This window comes from Capra hircus, chromosome 22 (assembly GCF_001704415.2).
Source record: "Capra hircus breed San Clemente chromosome 22, ASM170441v1, whole genome shotgun sequence".
Classification (NCBI taxonomy): domain Eukaryota; kingdom Metazoa; phylum Chordata; class Mammalia; order Artiodactyla; family Bovidae; genus Capra; species Capra hircus.
In genome coordinates, this window is record NC_030829.1 from 50,242,279 (window position 1) to 50,266,932 (window position 24,654).

General features: G+C 59.5%; 1 protein-coding gene across 3 annotated transcripts; it reads right to left on the reverse strand.

The window, feature by feature from the left end:
- On the reverse strand, positions 211-24,440 carry SEMA3F (semaphorin 3F). Of its 3 annotated transcripts, none has more exons than XM_018067130.1 (18): positions 24,284-24,440; positions 10,671-10,831; positions 10,507-10,569; positions 10,266-10,385; positions 9,464-9,556; positions 7,742-7,835; positions 6,300-6,419; positions 5,937-6,076; positions 5,708-5,822; positions 5,499-5,568; positions 5,189-5,333; positions 4,120-4,342; positions 3,397-3,485; positions 3,222-3,263; positions 2,878-3,035; positions 2,612-2,679; positions 2,215-2,348; positions 211-1,566 (listed from the first exon to the last, which is right to left on the reverse strand). In XM_018067130.1, the coding sequence occupies exons 1-18, from the start codon at positions 24,309-24,311 to the stop codon at positions 1,135-1,137; spliced, it is 2,295 nt and encodes a 764-aa protein (XP_017922619.1). In that variant the 5' UTR covers positions 24,312-24,440; the 3' UTR covers positions 211-1,134. The 3 variants fall into 3 exon arrangements, with proteins under 3 accessions (XP_017922619.1, XP_017922621.1, XP_017922620.1); XM_018067132.1 differs by lacking the exon at positions 24,284-24,440 and adding an exon at positions 18,421-18,439; XM_018067131.1 differs by lacking the exon at positions 9,464-9,556.

The window sequence follows — 24,654 nt, forward strand, 5'->3', positions numbered from 1 at the left end:
CCAATTCTGAGTCCTGAGTTCCTGGCAAGACACAAAGCCAGGTGAGAAAGCAGCGTGAGCAAACGATCAAATGGCTGAATGAATGAACGAAAGCTGATCTTGCAAAGGAGACCGTGGGGGAACTGGCGGTCAAGCCACATTAGTGGAGGACAAAATCTGGGTGTGGGCTGAACTCCCACCCTCCCTCCTGCGCCAAGGAGAACACCGAAGTCCAGTCCCAGAGCCAGTGTTTATTAGCAAGATGGAACCCAAGGGCAGGTGCGGCCGGGCAGCAGAGGGCTGCCAGGAGGCCCCCCCCCACCCAACTGCCCCCCAGAGCTATTTACACCCATCATCTGAAGTGGTGGGCAGAAGGGAGCCCTGGGGAGCCCCTGCAGGCCCCAGGCCTCTGCCATGGCCCTCTCCCACCTCAGTGCTACCTGAGCCTGGCCCCTCTGCTGTTCTCCCAGCCCCCGAGTCACAGTGGCACAGAAAAAGTGAAGAGGAGGTAGAGAGGCCAGGCAGGGTGGGAAGGAGGGGCCGGAGGGGCTGCCCCACCCAGGCAGGGCTCCTCTTCTATCCCCAATAAATAGAGAATAAATACCCAGGAAAGGGCTGGCCTTGACTGAGCGCCCCTCTCCCAGGCAGGCGCTGGCATCCTGTGCCACCCACTTCTTCCCTTCTCTGAGTGCATCTGAGCCCCCGCCCCCCACCCCCAGTGTCTCCAAAGCAGTCCTCGCCTCCACGCGCACGCCAGCAGCACAGGCCAAAACACACTGGCAAAGGTGTGTGTACAGTCCGTGCTCTATCCAGGTAGAGCCTGCTCGCTCCCTGTGTCCTGTCGATCCCGCCGGTGGCTGTCGAGCAGGCAGACCCCCAGGTGAGCCTGGGGACTGTGTGGTCCTGGCCTGACCCGGCCTACTGGCTATGCCTGGTTAGGTGGGCTCCGTTTTCTGCTGTCTCTGACCAGCTTGGGTCTAAGTTCTGGATGATGCTGCCGTTGAGGCAGGTTATTTACAACCCACCAATAAATACTGTCTTTGCAGGGGCAGGGTGTATATAGAATATAGATATTTTATATATATATATATATCTTTTATATTAAAAGGAACAAGGGCTAGAGGCTGGCCCATTGCAGGGCTCAGACAGCAGGCCTCATGTGTCCGGCGGGTGGTGGCGGCGGTTCCGGGGTTTTTTCTGGTCCTGGGGTTTAGGAGGCCTGGGTGCCCCTGGGGCCTCCCTGGGACTGGGGGGCACGTGGCGCCAGTAGCCCTGGCAGTACTGGTGGATGAGGCCCACTTCTGGCTGGGCCAGCAGCTGGGCCAGCTCTTGGTAACGGGGCTTGGGGGGGCCGGTGCCCGGGGGCGGTGGAATGCTCGCAGCTGGCGGTGGAATGCTCGCAGCTGGCGGTGGGAAGAGGGCCGTACGGATGTCTTCCCGGCCCAGGACATGCAGCTGCACCCGTGTGATGAAGTGCTTGAAGTTGTTCTCTGTGGCTGTACAGGAGTAGAGGCCGCTATCGCCAGACTGCAGGGCGCGAAGCAGCAAGCCCTGTTCAGTGCGCAGGAAGCGGTCATCCGCGTGGATCTGCGGGGGCAGGGGATGGAACTCAGGGACTGCAGGACCACCCTGCTGTCCCCACCAGATCAGACCACCTTTGTGGCCACCCCGTGGAGGGACACCCATCTGGAATTTCCATGGAGCAAGAAAAACCCACAGGAAGTGTCCATATGACATCTGAATAAGACACACTGCCATTTCCGGAGGAATGACCATAAGGGGAGTCTGTACAATGAGAGAATTCTGCAGCATACATACAATTTCTGTTTAATGAGAATAAACAGATGTTGGGGCACCCTCCTAGAATTTCCGTTTAAGAAGGGATTGCCTAGAAGCTATTTCCATAATAGGAGGGCTACCCGATAGAATTTCCAGATGCTGGAACTCATCCACGTGACAGTTCCATACAGTGAGGTACACTGCCAATCAAGGACACACATGGAACTCTCACATAAAAAGGCATGCCTACCAATAGTTTCCATGTAACATGGAAACCCCACAGAGTTTCCATATAACTGGATTCACCCAAATGATTTCAAGGGTGCTTGGAAGGACTTTCTTAGAATGAGGGCTTCCCTACTCTTGGTTCCTATACCACGCTTCACCCATGTGGAATTTCTACTGTATGAGGGACACCCTCATCCTCAGCAAGGACCGTGGGGCACAGGAAGTCACCTCGCGGCGCCGGTCACTGGGATCTCGCTGGAACAGCCACTTCACGGTAGCCTGGGGTGAGCGGGGCTGGCACTCAAGGAAGGCTGTGCTCCCGGCCACACCATACTGCACAGACTCCACGGCGTTCTTATTGGCTGCACAGCAAGAGGGCGCCACATGAGAGCAGCTCCACCTCTGGGCAGGCCGCAGGCTGGCAAGGGGCACACACAGCCACACACACCCACACACACAGGCAGGCCTGTGCCCGCAGGCACCCACTCCTAGAGTGGGTGGCCAGGGACATGACATCCCTTCTCCAAAACCCCTCACCTCCGTGGACCATGGGCGGTCTGTGCAGAGCGGGCCCCATGAGCAGCTCTGCGGGCCACATGGTGGTAATAAGACACAGCACACTCACCGTTGGAATTGAACCCACGGCACTGCCTGATGGGGTTCCCATGCCGGACATCCTGCCGGCGGCTCCGCCTGGATGAAGATAGCTCCTAAAGAAGTATTCTCAAGAAAGCTTGTCCCCCGTACTTCCCACCACCAGGTCTCTAGAACCCCAAAACTCCAGGCTAGAATGCCTCACCCACAGAGACCCCCAGGGCAATATCACATCCATCTCTAGACCCCCAGGACACAGCCTTTTGGTCAGAATTCCCAAGGTCTCAGGGTCCGCACCTCTTAGAGGATGCTGTGTAGCGGGAACAGGCTTGGCCATCCCAGGCGCAGTAGGGGTCCCGGGCGAGGCAGCAGTCGGCACAGGCGGCCCCATATGCCTGGCAGCGGTGCAGGCTCAGCTGTGTGACGCCCACGGCTGAGGCCACATACAGTTGTTGCTGTGGGTAGGGGTAGGGGTTTGTCAGTTCCCTCCTGGCAGCCAGCCTTCCTTAGGAACCAGCTGAGCTGGGCTCCTCCCCTTCCCGTTAGGTGCCTCAGTATCCCCCATCTCTCTTTACCACAGGCTTGACCCCAAGGGGAGGCGGGCTCCATGCCCACTCCCAGCCCACCTTGCCTAAACTCACCCTCTTGGAAGAGATGGTCATGGTCTTAACAGGCGCTGGGTCCTAGAAGAAAACAGGCGTTAACGTGCGACCCTGGGGACCCCCCTTCCTGTCCTGACCTGGAGGTCTGAGGTCAGGAGGTGGCACCGAGGGTGGCTGTGGTGAGCGCAACAGGCCCGGGTGGTGTCACACCCACCTTAAAGACCTCCACCTCCTCTAGCATGAGCTCCTCCATCTCCTGGTCGTCCTTAGGCAGCACGATGACCTTCTGCACTGTCCCGCGGTCTGGAACGGGCCGGGCAGGGCCTCAGCGGGGCTGAGGGTGCTGGGAAAGGGGCACCAGCCTCAGCCCCTTCCCCCACCAGGGCCCAGACCCCTAGGGGCAGTGGAGTGGGCGTGCTCTGTGCCAAGGTGGAAGAGCAGCCCCCAGATGAGGGCAAGAGGCCTAAGGGAGCTGGCCCTGCATAAGGAGGGCGCCACAGCTAGAGTCTGCCCCTCTGCACCCAGACCCTCATTTGGGAAGCTGAAAACAGGACGCAGGATGCATTCCCCTGGGTTGAGAACTACTGGGACAGCGGTGAACGCGGTCTGCACGTGTACACGAGAGCATGTGTGTACTTGGACCTGGGTGTCCTAGAAGTGCCTGCCTCTGTCGTCCCTCTTCCTGCCCAAACATGGGTCCGCAGGCACCCTGGGTCCCCGTTCTCCCGGCCACCATGGATGAGGATGGGAATGGGGTTTCCCCACCCTCATTCTCAGTCATCCTGGTGATAGAGGGCTCCACGGGCTGAAGGAGGCGGCAGGGGTGACACGGTCAACCTTGTAGCAACCCCCCAGGAGGTCAGGGCCCAGCCCTGTGGGTCAGCACCCTCCACCCGGCGGGCCCAGCGTGGGAGGGGCCGGGAGCAGCAGTGGGTACCTGTGCCCAGGAAAAGCACCTCATAGCGCCCGTCGGCTGCGTCCACCTGGTCCACGGCCACAGTGGTGAGACGATAGGGAGCGCCTGTGCGGACCACCAGGGGCCGCCGCTGCAGAGGGTAGATGGCCTGGTACATGAGCGGGTGGCTGCGCATGAAGTTGATGACTTCATCAGGGTAGTCCTTGGTGGACTTCATGGACGGCGTGAAGGTTCCGCCAGGGCACTGCAGGCAGATGATGAGAGTCAGGCCCAGCCCGCCCAGGGCCCGCCGGGCCCATTCGCTCCAGAAGAGGTCTCCCCTGTCTGTGCCCACCTGCTCTCTCCCCCTGCTCCACTTCTCAGAGCTGCCCCCCATCTGGGCTTCTGCCCTTCACCCAACCTCTCTGCAGGTCCTGCTCCAGCTGAGGTCCCAAGGTCTCACCCGGCCAGGTCCCATGGCCATCTCCCCAGCTCACGTGCCATGATCTTGTGGCAGCCATCTGGCAGAGCTGACCGTGGCCTTTCCAGGTCCTCATCCCCACCCACTTGTCTGCTTCCTCTGACTGCTCTTCCAGACCCCCCCGCCCCCCCGCTCCACCCCCTGCTCAGCGGGAGCTCCTGCCCCAGCCTAGCCATGTGATCGGATCATGATGTGTTCCTGCGTCCACTGCTCCGGTGGTGCCGCCACACCAAGATCAGGTGGGTCTCCTCCCTGCAGGGGCTCCTGCCCACCCCCCCACCTCCAGCCTGCCTTGAAGACCTCCCCCACAATGTTTAGCTCCCAAACAACCCCTGCCCCTGCCCCCAGAGGGTGCACCCTGCCACACCCAGTCACCGTCTCTGTTTCAGGATCCTAGCTGGCTTCTTTCACAGCCTGACACTGTTTGTAAACGGTGGAGTTTTCTTTTTAACTTCAACTTTATAGCGGGTGAATGGGGAGTTTATACGTGTGTGTGGTCCACCCTTCCCCGCCGCCTGCCACTTGGCCGTGAGTGTCACAATGGTGGGGCCCACGTCTGCAAAGGGCCTGACCCAGCAGAGTCTCGGAGAAAGAGAGGAGAGGGAGAGGCGGGCTGAGCGGGGTCCTCACCGTGCCGGGCCGTGGGTAGGGCATCTTCCCTGAGAAGGGCATCCACTGGTAGTTGGGGCCCTCCTTGTGGGCAAAGGGCCCGTTGAAGACCATGCGGATGTCAGCCATGGAGTAGACACACACGGCAGAGCCTCGGAACACAGAGCTGCGGGCAGGGCAGGCTGCTGCTGCGGGTGGGCCAGACCCTTGGCCCAGGGCCCCTCCCCAGCCTGCCTTCACCCACAGCTCCCCACCAGGATGGGGTTCTCCACAAGTCATAGCCCCTCAAATTGCCACCCCCTGCTACTGCTGGCCCTGGCCCCAGCCTCACCCCGAGGAGGTGAAGACAGCGTAGATGACTGGGTTCCTCACATCCTGGGTCTGCTGGACAAAAACATCCTCTGGGGATAGAAAGAGAGGGGGCTGGGAGCATACCCCAGAGCCCTGCCCACTCCAGGGAGGGGGCACACCACGCTTTCCTGACCACCCATCTGGCCGCCCTCCCCTGCAGTGGCCACTGGCCCCCGCCTGGGTGCTCACGGAGCTCGTCGAAGTGGGTCTCGATGCCATCCTCGCCTGGCACAGAGCAGACCAGCCTTGCCTTCAGGAATGTGCTCCACTTGTTGACCAGGCAGCAGTGGCCGCCGTCATCATTCTGGGGGGGCAGGCGCTGAGTCAGATCAGCTCGTTCACCCCCAAGACCCACCAAAGCCGGGCTGACAAGAGCAAAGACCGGGCCTGGGCAGGGGGCAGCAAAGGGGCTTCGTACCAGGCAGATCCGCCCAATGCGGGCGTACACAGCAGGGCTCTGCGGCGCCTCTATGGACCGCTCACGGAAGAAGAAGTAGAGCTTGTCATCGTTGCGCTCGGCACTGTCAGGGATGAGCTCGGCATGGATGAAAGAAGGGTCTGCAGGCGGGCAGGAGTCAGCAGGCAGGGCCCTCCTCAGACAAGGCTTCTTGCCCAGGTCAGGTGTAGGAACACCCCCAACCCTTCTCTTAACCCAGGATAAGAAACCACCCTTGCCCTAGCCAGTCAAGGGCCCCCAGATTTTCCATGAGTGTTGCCTTAGGGTCAACCATGCAGCACCCCAGACATGCTGCCCACTGGAGCTGTTGCGCGCTGTTCTCACCATTGAGCCACCGAGAGTTGTACTGATCTGTGCGCATGGCCGTCTGCTTGCCAAGGGTGCGGAAGATGGCTGCGTCCGTGCCCATGAAGTCGATGTACACGCCTGCATAGAGCTCCTCGTCTGCAGGTGGGCCAGTGAGTCAGGGGGACAGTGCACAGCTCAGGTGACCTCCGGGGCAGGGGCCCGTCTCCCCAACTCAGGTTCTCCCGGGTGGTCATACCACCAGTGGGGCGCTGGGGACTGTTTTGACGACTGGTTCTGGGAGGACTGGGATTGGTTGCAGCCAGAGCCAATATTTGTGGAGTAAATGCTCCCACCATGGCTGATTTCAAGCTATTACCCTGAGTCACCGAGCAGAGTGGGGAAGAGCTGCTCAAACCAGTGGACAGTATTTCTCACGGATATTCACAGAAGATGTAAATAATCTCAAGAGTATAGATAATAATAAAACGTAGTAAAATAATTAGGAAGTAATGTATTTGGAGTATCTTTACCTTTGTCTTTACAGTAATTTAACTGTAAGCTTATATAATTGACTTTTTAATAATATCTGTGTTTAATAGCTGGCCCACAAAATACCTGAACATTTAACAGAAAATCTGACAAGTGCGCTGGCTCCAGCCCACCACTCCAAGCTGCTCCTCTAAGGTTTTCCCAGCAGGTCTGGTCTTCCCCCATCGGACTCCCTGGTCTGGATCCTGCCATCCAGCTAGGAGACCTTCTCACCAAGATGGGGGAAGATAAAGCCCACCCACCGCCTTTCCCAGGCTTGGAGGTGGCACACTGCCCAGCAGCTGCTGAGAGGCAGACTTGCTGGGCAGCCGGAAAACAGGCCGAGTGCAGGGACCTGGGTCAGCACGCGGCTTGCCCGACCTGGGGATAAGGGGCCGCAGCTGCTCCTGAGGCCCCAGGCAGGACTCCTTCTCAGAGAACCTTCTCCCAACTCCCCCAGACACCTGGCCAGACCAGAAACCAACTCTCCCAGTCAGTCTCTGGGCCAACACCCTCCATTGGCGCTGCCTCGTGGGCCTCCCCTGGTCTCCCAGACAATCTAAGGCACACTCTGGGACCAGCCCTCCTACAGGCCTCAGTGCAGACCCTGCTTGTCTTTTCCTAGGAAGGCTGCAGTCTGGAGAGCTTTGACCTTCACATGGACCCCAATGTGGATTTCAGGGTAAAATCTGGCCCCCCAAGCCTATCTCCACCCCCCTATCCAAGGGGATGGATGGAGGCTCATGCCACCTCGTCTCTGCCCCTCAGCTACTGGGGTCTGGTCTGTACCCTTCCCCTTGCCAATAGAGGCCACAATGCGGGGGGCGGGTTTCAGACACGGCGATCTCACGGTCTCTTCCCTGGGGTAAGTGTTGGTGCCATGCTCCCTGCGCCAGAGGCAGAGGTCACACCTTTAGGCCACAGAACCGGGGTGGGGTGAGGGCACTCACTGATGAGGGCTGAGGCTGTGTCCAGCTTGGGGTCGTAGGGACACTTGCCCTTTCCTGACTCGAGCTTCTCAGGCTCCAGGTAGAAGACGTAATCCTGTAGGGCAGAGAGGGGCGCAGCGTCGTCCAGGCTGTCCCACAGCCAGGGAAGGTGAGGGTCACCGGGCTCCCAGGGTGACAGTGAGCCCCCGGGGGAACCCTGAAGCCACCCTGCTTCCCTCCCCAGATCTCACTGGGTTTTAACTCCATCTGGCCAGGTCTCCCAGGGCACGGTCGTGCTGTGGGTTCCCGAGAAGTTGTTTCCTGGTCCAGGTCTCAGATAAGACCTGGGCATCACAGGTCTCAGAGGACGCTGCTTTGGGGACCATGAGAGGGGAATGGGGTGGGCTTATGGGGGCTTCAGCCCCTCCGTGCCAGCTGGTTCAGGGAGACTCTGACCAGGGCCCCCCAGTGGGCCACAGAGGCACACCTCTCTGAGCTGTGGCTGCCAGTCTCAGGCCACAGGAGGGCTGCTGACCCGACCAGGGCAGGGGGACTGGCCAAGGGCCTGGGGTCCTGCCCTTTGCCATCAGGTCCCACCAGGCCCGAGGGCTCTGAGGTTATTGCGCTGCCGGGTTTCGCGCTCTACCTGTGGTCCTTGGGACAGACTAATAGAGCAGGGCTTTTTCCCTGGCCCTCAGCAGAGCCCCCAGCCCCACACATCTCTGTGGGGAGCTGGGAGTTGAGGGGTCTAGCCCGGACCACGTGGAATTCACAAAGCCCCCCAGACCTCCCACCCATCCCTGCAGATGCTAGGAGGCAGGCTGGTAGAGGCCCTGGGACCAGGACAAGCTCACGAGGTTAAGGGAGGGAGAAGAGACAGGCAAGAGGCAGGAAGAAGGCGCGGCAGCGGGCAGGGATGGTGATGGGAAGGTGCACACAGGCCTGCTTCCAGTTCCACTCTGCACACACACGGGGCTGCACACAAAGCTTGGCACGCGCCACAGCCAACACACAGAACCCACTGTTCACACCCTGGGCACGCACACACACAGTCTGAGCGATCCCACCTTTCAGCACTCCCTGCCACAGACGCACCAGCTCAAGTGACCACTTGCTCTGTCACTCACCGGCAGCCCCTGCCCCCTTGCCCGCCCCTGCCCAGCCCCGGCCCCTCCAGCCCCGGCCCCCAGTGCCCCCTCCCCCCAGTGCCCCCCAGCCCAGCCTTGTCCCAGGTCAAGTCTAGTAGAAACACAGTTCTGCCCCTCCCACCCCGGGCAGGGGGCTGTGCAGGATACCTGCATTAACGCATGACCCAGGGCAGGCCTGGGGCACCGACCCCTGAGAGCTACGTCAGGCTGAACACACACGCCATATTCCCGCACTGGGTGCTGAGTAAGGTGTGGGCTGGAGAGTGCCCTACGTGTGCCCACGCATATGTTGGTGTGTGCTCACACGTCTACACACGTGTTCTGAGGGTGTTCTGGCTGTCCCCAGGGCTCCTGTCTTCCCCAACTGGTGACTTCATGATTTCTTGTCACACTGAGGCTGACACGAGTCCAACTGGGAATGCCTTCAGAGCCTGAGGGCACTGCAGGGAAAGGGGTGGGAGGGGGCACACAGGTAGACAGAGGACCCTGGGGAGGCTGGCCTGGGGTGCAGGTTCCTGGCTGGAAGGCCAGGCCCGGGGTGAGTTCGGTTCAGAGGCAGTACTGCCTGGCAAGGGCCTGGAGGGATGAGGCCCACCTGGCGTGGGGCTGTGGGCGTCGGGTAGACGGCGCCATCAGTGGCTCTGCTGCCTCGGCCTCTGACCACCTGCATCTGGGTCCAGGGCGTGGCCTGAGAAGACGAGGAACACGGGTTAGAGCCAGGGGTGGCAGGGGCTGGGGGAGCGGGCTTGGGCTGCCAGCCTCTCACACCACACACGCCAGGGACACACACAGGCACACTGGGCCCCCTGGGTTCACACATGCACTGCCATGAGGACACGTCCACACAGCTGGGGCACACCTGCACACACCCATGCCCCTTTGGTCCAGTCGCTCTCACACACACTCTACAAGGTCATACCAGCTCACACGCACGCCCACATGGAAATGGAGTGGGGTAGAAGCAGGCGGGCAGAGCTGAGGAAGGGGCAGCTCTCCCCCAGGCCGTGGGGCAGAAGCTGGTCCCGGCGTCCAGCCTCCTAACACTGAGGCCCCCGCCAGGCCCTCTGGGTTGGCTGCAGGGGCACCGTCCACAGGCAAAGCCAAGAGAACTGCTGCCAGGTATGGAGTGAGCGCTTACTACACGCCAGGCACAGTGCTAAGCGCTCTGAGAGCATCAGCTCACTGCCGCCTCCTCACACCAACCTGTGAGAAAGGCAGCTATGAGCCCCATTTTCAGGTGTGGAAACGGAGGCTCTGAGAGGTGGAAGACATCACTCACCCATGGTCACAGGGCCAGGAGGTGGCAGGGCTGGGGCTCAGGCCCGTGCTCCCATCAGAACCCTGGAAGGCAGCTCCCAGTGAGGGCGGCCTCGGGCCTGGGGCGGGGCGGGGCTTACCTCTGCACGGCGGCCACGGTTTACATAGGCACACACGGGGTTGTAGGCTCCAGTGCCACACACGTACAGATGTGTTCGGTTCCAGGGCTGGATGAGCCTGACGAAGTTCCCGCACTCACCCTGGGGCCGGAGAGAAAGCCAAGGAGATGCCCAGATGCCTGCCGGGCCCCATGCCTTCCTGGGGTCCCCGTGCCCCCTGCCCTCCCCACCCCAGCCCACCCGTGGACCCCACCACACTCACGTTGCCATCCTTGCCTGAGAGCACGCACTCTTCAATGCGCTGTGGGGTGGCTGCCCAGTGGATCTGCCAGAGAGGGGGATCAGAGGGCCTGCCAGCGGGGGCCCCCACCCTGGGGGCCCACATCCCCCCACGTTCCCCTGCCCCACATCTGGCCCGGCCCTTACAATGAGGGGCTCGCGGTTGATGTCATGCAGATCCAGGGACAGCACGTAGTCCTTGCTGCCCACATACATGCGGTCATGGTCCTCGTCCTTGAACAGGATTCGGTAGTCGCTTGTGTTGAGAAGGAAGTTGAAGAGGTGGGCGGTGCCTGTGGCCTTAAGCTCTGCGGGTGGAGGGCAGGGCAGCAGTCAGGGCACCCGGAGGCCAGCCAGCCATCCCCCTCGACAGAGGCAGCAGTCCCGCCCCACAGTCATCTCAGCCTCCGCTTCCCCTGCAGAGCCTACTTGGTAACCTCTTGAGTCCCTGACATTCTAGGAGGAGAAAGTGGGATGACAGGTGGGCAAGCCAGGGAAGGGGCCACACCCAAAGCTGGGGCCCTGATTCATCGGCAGCCCAGCCAGTCTCCAGGTCCCAGTGAAAGCACAGTGGGCGCGGGTCAGGGAGCGTGATGGCATCAAAGACTCTGCTCAGGTGAGGGTTAATGCTCCCACGCTCAGGGTGGAGCCAGCTTCCCACAGGGGCCTAAAAGGGTTAATGAGCAGGGGTGTGGGGGTGGAGGCAGGTGCATCAAGGGAAGCCCGGAGACGCTGGCACAGAGCCGGGGCACCCTGTCCTCACCCCAGCTGCCAACAAGGCAGGGGGCAAAGCGGGCACACACAAGGTCCCCATCTTGTCGGAAGCAGGTTAGCCAGGACATCAGAAAGCCTTGCTGGAAGCAAACTGCCCAAGAGAGCTTGGGCTTCCCCCAGACCCCATGGGGTTGCTGATGGTGGAACCCTCAGGCCACTTCCTGGAACCAGCCAGGAAGTCCTTCCCAGGAAAGAGGCCCGCCCTCTAGGGCTGCAGCATCCCCGGAGGCTGGGAGCAGCGTCCATCTGAGTCCTCAGTTTCCCTTCTGTGTGGCCCTCTGACCCACAGGCTGCTGGGGGAAAGCCCTCCTTTCTGAGGATGAAAGTTAGGAGGGAACTTGGCTAGTGATAGGCCAATGACAGAGGATTCCAGGAAACTTGAGAACCTTCCTCCTCTGGGAGAGGGAGTTCCGAGAGGTCCCTCTGTGGCGGGCCCCTCCTCCACCCACCCCCAGCAATTTTCAGCTTCACCAGAGAGGGGTGATTGTAACCAGGGTGATGGATATTCACCAGCACAGGAGACTTGAGACGGCAGCAAGCAGAACCAACAGTATGCATGTATACACCCGGCCCAGGTACACACACATGTACATATCGGTCCTGCACCACATGAGGCACCCACCAAGGGAGATCAAACGTGCATTCTCCCTGCCCACAGCTGGTGACCCATTTCACAGGTGGGGCAACTGAGGGAGAGACCTGGAGAGGGGGGAAGAGCTGGGATCTGAGGTCCTCCTCAAGGTGGAACCAGCAGGGGACTCCCTCCCATTAGCCCAGGTCACCTTCTACTGGGGCAGCTGTCTCTGACTGGCCTGGCTGACCCTGACCCCCCGCTGTGCTCTGGGGAGCTGGGAAGGGAGCTGGAGAGGCTGAGCCTGAGAGCAGCTCTGAACGGGAGCTTCAGGATGTGCTGAGATGGGCGTGTGAGGTGGGCAGGGAGCCAGGGGACTCCCACAGCAGACCCAGAGGCCACGTCTGAGGCTGTGCCCTGCCCAGCCCTGACTACGGCAAGAGAATACAGGTGATGACCTTGGCCCACTGCGGGGACGCAGGGACGCCAAGGGATCAAAGGGCCGATCCCTGCCTGGCTTCGGCCTCATCGGCGGTGCCTCTGAAGTCCTGGGCAGGGCAGCCTGGGCACCTGTCCTGCACCTGTTGTTGGGCCACTCGGAGTCCCCCGCCTGGCCACCCAGCCATCGTGACAACAGGAAAGTAAACACTCCCCCACCCCCAGGGCCAGGAAGTGGCCAGAGAGGAAGTGGGGCTGCCAGCAGAGCCCCCCCAGGCTGGGACAGCCCGCCAGGGGTTATTTATACCCTGGCTGGGGGCATGGCCTTGACGGTGCCCTTACCCATCCTGCTGGGCTAGGGGGCATTTGGGGGGCAATAGGGGGAAGGGAGGCGAGGCTCAAGTGGGCACCTTCAGACACAGGGATCTAGGGTAGGGGGGAGTTTCAAATATCTAGCCCCAGGGATGCAACCGGCTATAATCCCTACATCCCTGCCCAGCCCTGTGGGCCCCTATAATCTCAGCCCTCCCATTCTACAGTGCCAGGAGCCCCCAGGTTTTCCAAATCCCCCTCTCAAGTTCAAAGTGCTGTGAGGACAGAGGAGAAGGCCATTCAGCAGATGAGGAAACAGGCCTACAGGAGGAGCAGGAGGCTCGCCTTGACCTGACACCCTCCCTCACAACCCTCTGGGTCCCTGCCCTGGGGGGAGAGGTGGGAATGGAGGGAGCCTCTCACTTAGTCATCCTGTATCTATCACGAGCAAAGCCCTGTGCTCACAGCATCCAGTTTACAGATGACAGGCAGAGCAGGAAAGTGACACATCGGAGTGCGCAGAGCGTGGGATTCCCGCCCAGGTCCACGGCCTTTTGGACTGAAGGAGGGGCCAGCGCTGGCAGAGCTCATCCTGGTGGTGGTGGGGACTGCCTGCCGGGAGGGCCAGGGCCGGAAGGTGACTCGTCCTCCACTGACAGGGCACATGACTCAGGACCCTCGGGACCCCTCCCAGTGGCCACGGGATATGGCGTCAATGGCTCTGTTGTCACAGGGTGTGATGTTTTGGTCACTGTGGAAACAGGTGGGTGTGGGGATCCCCCATAAGGCTGTATAGAGTAGGGAAGGGACGGGCCAGGGGCCAGGAATCTTTGGCCCTGCCATGGGCCCCTGGCATGGGCTTCAGGAGCCCAGTTGGGGTCACTGAGTGCTCATTTCCTGCATGCCAGATTGTAGTAAAGAATTACAACAAGGGTCCCTGTGACAGCCCTGCAGCCCCAGCTCCAGACAGGAAGACTGAGGCCCAGGGGAGAGTGGTGCTCACCTTAGGTCACCAGGCAAGGACTGAAACTGGTATCCTGTCCCCACCTCCCCTCTGCCACAGAGTGAAAGAACAGGGGGTCTTCTTCACTCCTCCGAGAAGCCCAGCTGAAGGCAGGTGGTGGCTGAGTAGTCCTGGACGTACTGTTCTGACACCTGCAGCATCAGCAGGCCTAGAACCTAGGGCTGCCAGCTCCAGTGAGGGGCAGGGACTTGGGCCCAGGGTACCTGGGGGCCTGAGCACGCATGGGTGTGCAAGGGGGAGCTGACATGGACCCAGGCTGCTCACGTCCTCAGGCCAGTCCCTACCTCTGCTCCACTTGTTCCAGGCCCAGTTCTGATAGCGGGAGTGTCACCCCCTGCTGCAACCCCAGGAAGATACAGACGGAGGGGCCAGGGCACAGCCAGCCCAATCCAAGGCTCTGCAGGTGCCAGGGATTCAAATCTGGATGAGCTCTCATTTTGGGGAGAGGGTGGTGTGCCTGGGTGATGCCCCAGGGACGAGTTCCCCACCCCCAGGCACTATTGCAGGCTGGGCACAAGCCGGGTGGGGCAACATCCGGGAAGGCTTTTCCCGTCATCGGGAAGGAAGAGCCTTTTCTGGCATCGGCCACCTCATTTCCGCAGCCGCTCCCAGCCTTGACAGTCTCCCATGGCCATTAGACACTTGGGGTCCTGGCCCAGAACGGCCTGGCAAAGGTCCAGGGGCAGGAACTTTCTCAGCGTACAGGAGCCTAATCCTGGGGGGGTCTCTGTTTCCTCCTCTCTGGGAAGCACTTGGTGCCTCACTTGAAAGGAGGAGGTGGGCGAGGACAGTGCTGACGGGGCGTGTCTGCAGCCCTCACCCACAGACCCCGAGTGGGCGGCCCCTGACCCCTGCTGCCCGTCTCTAGGACACCAGGTCTGTCGCCAGTGAGGCAGGGGCTGCTGCAAGAGGGGGGTCTTGGAGCAGAGATGGGTACCCCGCCCCCTTGGTTACAGCCCTACAAAGCAGCAGGCCTTGACTGACAGTGTCACCTCTGGGGCTGTGCATGGGTACTTCGAGCTGATGGACAGGTCCTGGCAGCCCAGCCCTGACCTCTGACTTCATGTGGGCTGGGGCAGCCCTAATTCCTAAGATGAAGAGAAATGAGGCAGAGGGTGAGGGGCAGGGGTGTGCCAGGGTGTCTGTTAGGACTCTATCCTCTGGTCCTTCTGAGAAAGGAAACCGAGGTGGACAAGGAGATGGGAGCAGGAGCAGGAGGGGCAGGGTCCCTCCTGGACACCCTCGTGGGCGCTGGGCAGAGGTGGCCCCCAGCCCCTTCATCACTCCCCCAAGCTGTGAGGGGCCCCAGAGGAAGGCCCAGGGGCTGGGCTGGCCCCCTGGCTCCCGGCCTAATCCTCTTTTAATGAGCGGCCAGCCGGAAGGCCTCAGCCCCTGGCCACAGCCTTGCAACCCCGGAGCTCCAGCCAGGCCGAGCGGGGGGCAGGGCAGCCCTAAAGCCTTTGCAGGCACCTTTCTCCCTGCTCAGCACCCCACCTCCCACATACCTCAATGCCAGGGTCCCGACATCTGCAGGGATACACCAGGGTGACATGTGCCTCGTGCTAATTGTCTCCCAGGTACTTACCATTTATTCAGGTCCAGGTCCCACATGGGGCTGAGCAGGGGAGGCCGTCACCTTTGATTCAGGGGCTGACTCCCCCAGTCCCTTCCCTCCGCCACCCCTCGGGATGTTTTAGATGGGAACCCCTAGAAGCCAGACCCAGGGGTTTGCCTGGGGCTTAAGCTGTCTGCTCCCTGGGAGATGGGGGGCAGGCTCTAGGTTCCTCTGGCCCCAAGCCCATCAAACTCTTTCCTCTCCAATCCCATCTCTGAATCAGGCTGTCCAGAGCGCAGACCCACAGGCCTCCCTGGGAGCCATCCATACTCGCCCCTCTTCCCCCTAGGCAGGTGAGCCAGGTCGGTGCCAACAAAACCAATTACAGCAGCTCTCACCCAATTAGCAACTAATTATGGCCTCGTAGTCCATTCAACATAATTAACATGTAAATGACTCCGCGTGTTTATATTCAATAACGGCTCTGATTGAATTTAATTTAAAAGTCTGAACTGGGGACCCTGTTACCGTATTTCACCACTTAGAGCTGCCACTTCCTGGGAACGTCAGCTTCTCCAGGGGAGAAGGACCCAAGGCCAGAGTGGACGGCGGAGGGACAGGCACCAAGACAGTGGCCGAGCCCTGGAGAGGGTGGAGATGTTTGCAGTCCCTGGCTCCCTGACATGCCTATCCCAGGGATATGGGGAGGTGGTAAGATCAGACCTTGATGGGACCCTCAGGATAGGAAATCCTCTGGAACAAGGGGCCCCTTCTCAAGAGCTGCTGTAAACATTGCAGCTGTTCGGTAAACACCAAGCTGGAGCAGTCCAGCTGGGCTAAACTCTGCTGCGGGCTCCCCTCTCATTTTGGGGGCAAAGGGCTGGAGGCTGGGGCCCGGCAGGCCCAGGCGTGCTGTTCCCACGCCCGTTCCGCCCCAGCGCCCACCTGCCCCGCCCAAGAGAAGACAGGCTGGGGGCACAGCTCATCCCAACCCAGGAAAAACCAGGTGGGAAGCGGCAGCAAGGTCACTCCCTGGCACACACAGGAGGAGAGCAGAGGTTGGTTCTACACGCCTCCCCGAGAAGGATGTCCAATGACTTTCAACCACTGTGTCCTAGCTGGTAGGGGGCCCTCCATCTAGGTGCCTCCATTGAACCCTGCCCAGCCCCAGGGCCACATGGTGCCTGATTGTTCTAGGTCTGGGCTGGTGGCTCCAGTGGCCAGGACATCCTGCCTGGACCGGAATGGTGTGCCTAGGAGGACACCTTTGGCATTTGTGGGCCAGGCAAAGTTCAGAGCTCTAGCCCAGCTTGGAAAAGACACAGTGTGGTCAAGGAGGCAGGCTTGAAGGAGCAGGGTAGCCCCCAAGCCTGGGGTGGGAGGAGAGGGCCTGAGCCAGGCAAGCAGCTCACACTGGAATGTGCTCCCAAGAAGTGGGAAGGGGGTGGGAAGAGGAGGTGGGTCCTGAGGGGAGGGTGGCACCCACCCCTTTCTCAGGTGGAGAGAGTGGATCAGAGCCTTCAGTTCCTCAGGCCTGGGGGCCCACCCCTCCTCCCACATTCCAGACCTGGCCCGGAAGCCCCTCACTCCTTACTCCACCTCCTCCTCCCTTCTGTGACTGCAAAAGACAACAAACTCTCCATGGCTCATTTACTCTGATAAATCAAGCAGACGGACAGGCCAGGATGAGACCAACAGGCTGGTGGGTGTCAAGACCTTCCCCCTGCCCTGGGCCCCGCCTTCATCTCTGCCCTTTTCAGACTCCTGGAGTCCGTCCCTGCAGCCCCATTCACGTCACCCACCGAGAGATTCCCAGGGTGTCCCAGACCATCTTAGCTCCCTCCCTAGTATTCAGGTGGGGAAACTGAGGCATTATCACACAGGCAGCTGTGTGCTTAGGGTCAGCTCTGGGGCATATGGTGAGGCTGTGTCAGGAGTCCAGCAGGACTCAGCTGCTCACCCGTCCAGAAAGGCAGCGAGTACTCTACACAGGCCTGGTGCTGGGATTTGGAGAGTGCTGAGCAAAATGACAGCATAGAGGAGCCCGGAGTGCCACCCATTCTATCCCGATTGCTGCAGGAGCCACGAGGCCCCCACACTCTAGCAGCTGCTCTGCAGTTATAGTGTAAGACCGACTGGAGCCACCCACACGGGCTGACCAGCAGGTCCACACAGTGGACTCTGCTCCTGGAAGGAAATGAGGGCATCAGCACGGAGCCCTAAATGGGAAGAAACAAGGTTCTTGGCCGGGTGCAGAGACCTGAGAGGAAAGAGCATGTCCGGGTAGGAAGCCAAGCAGGGGTCATGGTGGTGACGGAGGAGATGGAGGCAAGAGGGGACCGGGAGGCAGGAAGGAAGGAAGAAGACTGGGGGGACGGGGGTGGAGCCAAAGCCTTTTGCCCCAAAGGCCTCCTGGTCCCTGGAGCCGGCTGTTACTTTGGGACTGTTCCTGCCCTGCAGAGATGCGGCAAACGGGCAATACTTGCCAGCAGCCCCAGTGGGAACACCACAAGTCAGCCTAGCTGGGCCTCCCACCAGCCACGGGCCAGCCTCCTGGAACCTAGGCCAGCAGCCACCACCCAGACCCCATTCTTTGCCGGGTCAGGATCGGTGATCAGGGTCTGGAGCCCAGGAGGCCTCCACCCTCTCCCTGGGGCTGCTCGGCTAGCTGGGGGCGGGGTGGGGGGGGGGGCGTGGTGGCGAGGGCCTACAGGCCTGCCAAGCTCAGGCACCCACGTGAGCTGGGCTTTGGATTCAGATCGGAGCCTTCTGGCATCCAGGCCTCTGGCAAAGGCCCTCTTGCTATTTCTAAGAAAAATGCAGCAGGAATCTTCTCTGCTTCTCCAAAGCTCCAAGGGCTCTCTTGGGGCGGGGCTCAGATTCCCAGGACAGCGCCAGGTCAGGCCAAGCAAACATGCTCTCGGCCCAGTTGTGCAGATGCCCAAGTAAGCAGTCCAGGTCTGGTCACCCCAAGCACAAGCTGTAGGAGCCAGAACAGTGCTCAGGGTGGGGGTGGGGGTGGGGGTCACTGCAGCTGATCATGGGCAACATGATCATGGGCATAAACCAGACTGTGGCACCCATCTCCAGAGAGACGCCCCCCAGGGCATCCCCTCCCCAAATGCACTGTCTTCCCCACAGTATGTATGTGGTACCTCTACCATGAAATAAAGAGCTTAAAAACCAAACCCAAATGGGAGAAAATGCAAACTCTATATCTTACCACCGAGAGCGAGCCCCATCCAGCATCTTGCCCTTTCCCCAAGTGCTGCACCACACACACCGCCTCTGCTTCTGTTCTTCCAGAAATCTCCCTTCCCATGTTGGAGATACGGCTTCCTCCAAAATGCCTGTCCAGATGCTCACAGCAGAAGTCCTCCTCCTCCTGACCCCACTCCACCCACAGGGCTCAGGGCGTCTTTTGCAGCCTTTTCCAGACACCGTCTGCTTCACCACAGGTTAGAAATCTACAGGGAGAGGTGAGGCGGTGCAGACTCCTTGGACATCCCCAGGACTAGCCCTCACCTGTCTGCCAACCTCAGAGTAGCTCCTAGTTTCTGAGACTTCCTTTCACCAGAGCCACAACGGTGTACAACAAAGTTAATACTCAAAACACAATGAGGTCAGCATCATTTTTTATCCCCATTTTACAGATGAGGCAACAGGACACAGAGGGACTTCAGTACGTAAGGTCTACCCTCGGCCAGGATGCAAGCTGGGCAGCTTGAGACTTCCGGATGCTGCTTCCACGGGACCACTGCCATCCTCACCTTACATGGAGAAACCAGAGGTGGGAAAGCTTAGGCTACCCATCTGAGATCACACAGCTGAGAAGGTAGGATGGGCTCTGTCTGCCTTCCAGGCCAGCCCTCTCAACCAGCACAGCATCACCTCTGCATTCAACCAAATGTAAGTGTCCTGCTCTGCCTGACCTGGGGGAGGAGCTGGAGGTCTCCTAGTTGTCAGGAGTCAAGTACCCACAGCTCTGGAGACATCCCTCTGAACCCCCCACCACCTCTGGAGGGGTCACAGGGTTGGAGGTGCGCATACACAGGTGCAGACAGCCAGGAGCCCACTCTGAGGCCGCTGCCTCTCAAGCCACAGGGTAAAAGATGCCTTTATGGGCCAGGATGAGATTTTTATCTTGGTGGTTTCTCTTTAAATTCTTTACGATTACGAAGCAGCGGGGGCTGCCAAGGAACATGATTTACTCCTTGAGCATGCACCAGCTCCTCACTCCGTGCCAAGAGAAGCTGGAGCCAGGGAGGGAGGGGCAGGCGTCGTGCCAGGCACCCAGAGACAAGGCCTGTGCTGCGGAGGCCCAGCCAGTGGCGGTCCTATCTGAAGCTTGGCGGGACCTGGAAGGACCACAGCTGAGGCCCTCAGCCCTGGCCTGGCTGACCCCGGCGGGGCCTCGGGCAGGTTCTCGGCAAGCACAAGGACCTGCCCCGCTCTCTCTGACGGCGATCCGTGGCCGGCTGAGGGACAGCCAACCAGCCCCGCCAGGACCTCCCAACTCCCCAAGCGGCCACTTTGAAGGTCCATCTCAGGAGAGGGGGTAGCTCTCATTTCCAGGAAAACTGAGGTACCAGATGCAGGGATCTGGGCTCAAGTGCGTGCTTTGGGTTTCCTTCCTCCCTTGTCTGGCTCATCCTGGAATACTCAGCCCTCCCCAGTTTGTGATCGCCAAGTTTCACTGTAATTGTCAAGGCCATCTACCCAGCTTTCTGGTGCCACTCCTGGCCTCCAAGCTCCTTCTCACCCTTCCCTTTCAATCTCAAGCTCTAAGCCTGCTTGGCTGGTCAGGGAGCCCCGAGGGGGCAAGGGAGGGTCCTTAGGCTCCCTAGGCCTGCCCCAACCCATGCTCAGTCAGGGCAGCTAAGACGAAGCTTGCTAGAGACTCTTCCACTTCAGTCCGTAATCACCCCATACTCACTCTCCCTTGGGTGAAGTAAACGGACTGTGACCCTTCCTAACCTCCAATCTCTTCATTTCCTAATAAGGAGGCCAGGCGACTCTCGTTCAGCCACACACATGATGTAAGTGGTAGCCCTGTTCTGGGCCATTTACCCCAAAGACTCAGAGGCTGGGCTGATGTGGGCTGGGGGGCAGTGACCAGCACCCATCTGTTCACCCGCCACCTACAGAATGTCCTTCCCACCGGGCAAGCCAGATATGCCCAGTCTGAGAAGGCTGAACCCCAGGGCTGCTCTGGACGTCGGAGCTCTTTCCTCTCCTGGACTGTTTTTCCTTCTCTGAAGGGAGACAGCTTCCCAGGGGACTCTGATCAGTGGAGGGGCTGGGGTGACGGACAGCTGGATTCATAGGAAAGGAGCAAACCCAGATGCTGTTTCTCCAGCGGGAGAGAGCACAAGAAGCCTGCCCAGTGCAAACTCAACACTTTCCTTGGGAAGTAAGCCTGGACAGGCTATGGGTGGCACTGCAGGGTCCTCGAGGCTTAGACCCAAGCTCATGGGAGACGGCTGGGCCTGCCTCACCAGCCTGCCCTCCAGCCTAGTCTTGGGACAGGCTCGGGCATCAGGCGGAGCCACGTTCCATCTGAGTCTGGCTCCTGAGTGACCCGGGAAAGCCTCTGGGTCTGATTCTTCACAGGAAACCCAGGCAGCCCTCCTCCCCAGGCCTTGATGGGACTACCACTTGGTTATCATCACGGGTACCTACTGTGATTTCTATTATTTTCATCTTTCCTGACCTCTCCTGGCAAGGTGACCTTCCACTCCATCTCCTGGCTCCTGCCTCAGTTTCTCAGTAGCCCGGCCACCTCATGTCATCACAAGATCCCTTTCCCTCTCCAAACACCTCTTGACCTCAAGTCCTGGCCAAAGCCAGCCCAGGCAGGAGCTGTGTCTTGTTGGGGGTGGCTTCCTGGGAAAAAGTAAACATTCCCTACGCTGAACAAAGGAGCTGGCAGGGCCTTCATACCTCCCTCTGCAGTGGGAGGTGGCACCCCAGGGCTTGGACAGTCTCAGGGTTGGGGAAGGAGGGTATTTTTTCCTCCCAGACTTGGCCAGTGACTCTGGGGTTAAGAGGACTCCAGCCCCAGGCAAGGATGGATAGAAAAAAGAAGGTCCTGATGGCCAGGTCACTAGTTCTAAGCATCCATGAGCACTCAAAGAATGCCTCTCCTGCTCTGGAAAACCTTCCCCACTTGACCCTCATTTCCACATGACCCTGGCTGTGCTTCTGGTGGGACAGGATAGGAGATGGGTCATAGGATTCCTCCCACTCCGCCTGGGCCCCTTCTCCTTACACCCTCTCTAGGCTTTCGGCCTGGCTGGGGCGCCCAGGCTGATGGGCAGGCAGCAAGCCCAAGCCTGGCCCAGTTCCTGCCTTTGTTCCTTTATCTGCCCTGGGCAGCGTGGCCCCCCTCACACCAACACCTCTGGCTTATTAGAGGGTCTCGGCTGACTGGGCTGGAACTAGCATCTCTCAACTGCCCAAGGAGGGGAGGGGATATGACTAGGCCAAATTCCCGAGGCCTGGTAGGCTAGCTGCTTTCATCTATCCACAGATGGAGAAGCTGAGGCATGGAGCTGCTGTGACCCTCAGGGCTCCTAACAGCACCCCTCCCTGTGCCCCTTGGGTATATGCAACAGGAGGCAGTCCCTCCAGCCTTAGAAACAGCCAGGCCAGGACCCCCAGGTTCCGTAGATGTTGGTCTCCATTCTCACTCCACAAATGCTCACTGAGGGCCTACCCACCACCGAGGGCCGCGCCATAGGTATCTCTTGGCTGAGACCATCCAACATGACAGGGGAGAAGGGTGCCTGGGGCCTGGTGCACAGTAAGTGCTGGGCTCCCAGGAGGCATGGGCCAACTGGGTGTCCACTGTCTTTTCAGACACTCTGTCTGGGAGCACCCCACCCTGTTCACTGCACAGCCCCAAGTACGACTCAGCACAGGGCCTGGCACATGGCAGGGACTCAAGTGTCTACTGTAAGTGGCATCCATGCATAAAAGCAGGACAGGAGACCAAGTGGGAGACGGAAAGGTCATTCAGGACAGAGAAACCTGCGTGTGCAAAGGCACAGAGGCCCAGGGATGGGGTGGCCCCAGGCAGCCTCCAGCCCCGCCCCAGCTGCCACAACAGTCAGTGCCACAGGCTGGCTGCCAGCGAGCTGGGCTTTTAGTCAGTGTGGGTGTCGGCTTCAGAGCTAATTGAGAGGGAATCGACCTGACTGATGTGAGCGTCAGGCGTCGGCAAGACCGGGACACCAGGACACCAGGGTTCTATTTCTGGCCTCGCCTTTGCCTCCTGCCTGACCTTGGCCCTGCCCTCATCTGAGCCTCAGTTTCTCTCTCTGGAAAACAGGAACAAAATCTTTTGTCCCTTTGCCCCTGCAGGTCCAAGAAGGTTTAAAAGGAGCGTCCAGAGACCCTCCCTCTGTCTCGTGCCTTCTACTTCCTCTCATGGGTCTCCAAGATGATGACAAACACCCAGAGCGGATGTCTGGGCTCCAGGATTCCAAGGGTCTGGAAACCAAGTCATCCTCCCAGCCCCTGTTGTGGGCGGTAGGGGGGTGTTCTATTCTCCCCGCCAGCACCCTGGGTTGGGAAGGGAATAAGAGGGGGATGGGACCCCTTCAGTATTTATCAATATGCTCTGAGAACTTCCACCAGAGAACGGTAGCAGTATCAGTGGAATGAATATCTCACCTTCCCAGGCCCAGGAGAGGGGTTGTTTCTTTTGTCCATTTCTCAGGCCCTGCGTAGGACTCCTCCCTCCCTAGGCGCACTCTCAGAAATTCACTCCCTACACCCCCATCAAGTTGCAGGAATGATATGGAGGCCAAGAGAGGGGTTCTTCTAGGGGACATGAGAACATGGTGAGGAGGGGCTGGGCCTCATCAAGCCTGAGGAAGGAAAGGCTGACCCAGCCTCTCACCCTAGTAAGGGTACCTGGAAATCTGGTCAGCCAGGGCTGAGTTGGCCCCACCCAGGACAAGCAGCTGAATAAGGTCACTCTGGGTCAGAGGAGGGCAAAGGCTGAAAACTCAGCAGTGACCCCAGGTCCCCCAGGCATAGTCGCTGTCTCTTTTCTCAGGCCAAGGGTAGACTCTTTAGATCATGTCTTTGAGTTAGTGGCTACTGAGTGAGCCACTGGTATGTCTGAGGATGTGGGCCACATGTATTCACCAGCCTAGCTGGTTAGCTGCAAAGGTGATGGAGCTGGACCAGCATCTCACTCTGCACACCCCAACTCATCATTAAAACCTTTCACTGTGTGCGTGCGTGCTAAGTTGCTTCAGTTGTGTCCGACTCTTTAAGACCCTATGGACTGTAGTCCTCCATGCTCCTTGGTCCACGGGATTCTCCAGGCAAGAATACTGGAGTGGGTTGCCATGTCCTCCTCCAGGGGATCTTCCCAACCCAGGGATCAAACCTGCATCTCCTGCGGTCCCTGCATTGCAGGTGGATTCTTTATGGCAGAGCCACCAGGGAAGCTCAAAAACCTTCCAGTGATTTCAGGCAAAGTGCTCACTGGGGATCTCGGGCCTGTCACAACAGCACGTGTTCTCCCTGAACTCACCAGGAGCCCTAGACTCCTCCAGTCACAACACAAGAGCCCCCTCCCCAATTCTTAGAAGCCCCTCCTACCTAGAGACCCCTAGGATAGTTCCTCAAACACCCACACCCCAGAGGAGCAGATCCTGCTCCTCTAGCTTTTGGAGGCCTCATCGTCTGTCCGACCGTCTGATCTATCAGGCAGGGCAAGACCAGTGGCAGGGAAGGGCTTCTGCAAGCACAAGTCTGAAAGATGTGACGCCTCTGTCTCCCCCAGTTATCACATGGACAGACACCCTGCAGACTCGAGCCCAGAGGCCATACATTCTGGCTCTAGAAGCAGCCCAGACTCAGGACCCTTCTCTAAATGTCTAAGCAGTCCAGTCTCTAGCTTTTCCCAGAAAGTCACCACCTCCCCCAACCCCTACAAACCACCCAGTGTGACCCATGTGGCTGTACAATTTGTTCTTTCTTGCTCTGACCTCTCCTCTCTCTCCTTTGAAACAGGACAAAATGCTCTGGACAGGGGGATGCGAGGGAACTGCAAGGGAGCCTCTTACCTTTATATGAGAGCCGGATCCGGGGCATGGCTGGGAGGTAGTCCTGGGAGGGGGCGCTGGCCAGGCCCCAGTGAGCAGGGAAGCCCAGAGGAGGAGACCAGCGACAGGCATTGTGGAAGGGGCCTAGGGCCCAGGAGTCAGGCAGCTGTCTATGCACCTGGGAGGAGGAACAAGGTTGAGATATGTGAGGCAGAGCAAGGTATCCTGTCCGACCAACATTTTCTTGTGTAATTCTGCCAAAGGTACCTCAGTTTCCCTATCTGAACAACTAGGGTGATAGGTACCTCTGTGCTCACATCCTCAGCCTGGGGCCATGAATACCATATCGTGAAAATCTCATATACTTTCCTGTCCCTAACAATGGGTCTGAA

Excerpts from the sequence above, each read along its gene's own strand:
- SEMA3F (XM_018067130.1), bottom strand. The coding sequence starts at position 24,311 with ATGCCCCGGATCCGGCTCTCATATAAAG. Across the intron at positions 5,569-5,707 it reads GACCCACTTCGACGAGCTCC|AGGATGTTTTTGTCCAGCAG; the intron begins GTGAGCACCCAG and ends TTCTATCCCCAG. Across the intron at positions 1,567-2,214 it reads CCAGTGACCGGCGCCGCGAG|ATCCACGCGGATGACCGCTT; the intron begins GTGACTTCCTGT and ends CTGCCCCCGCAG.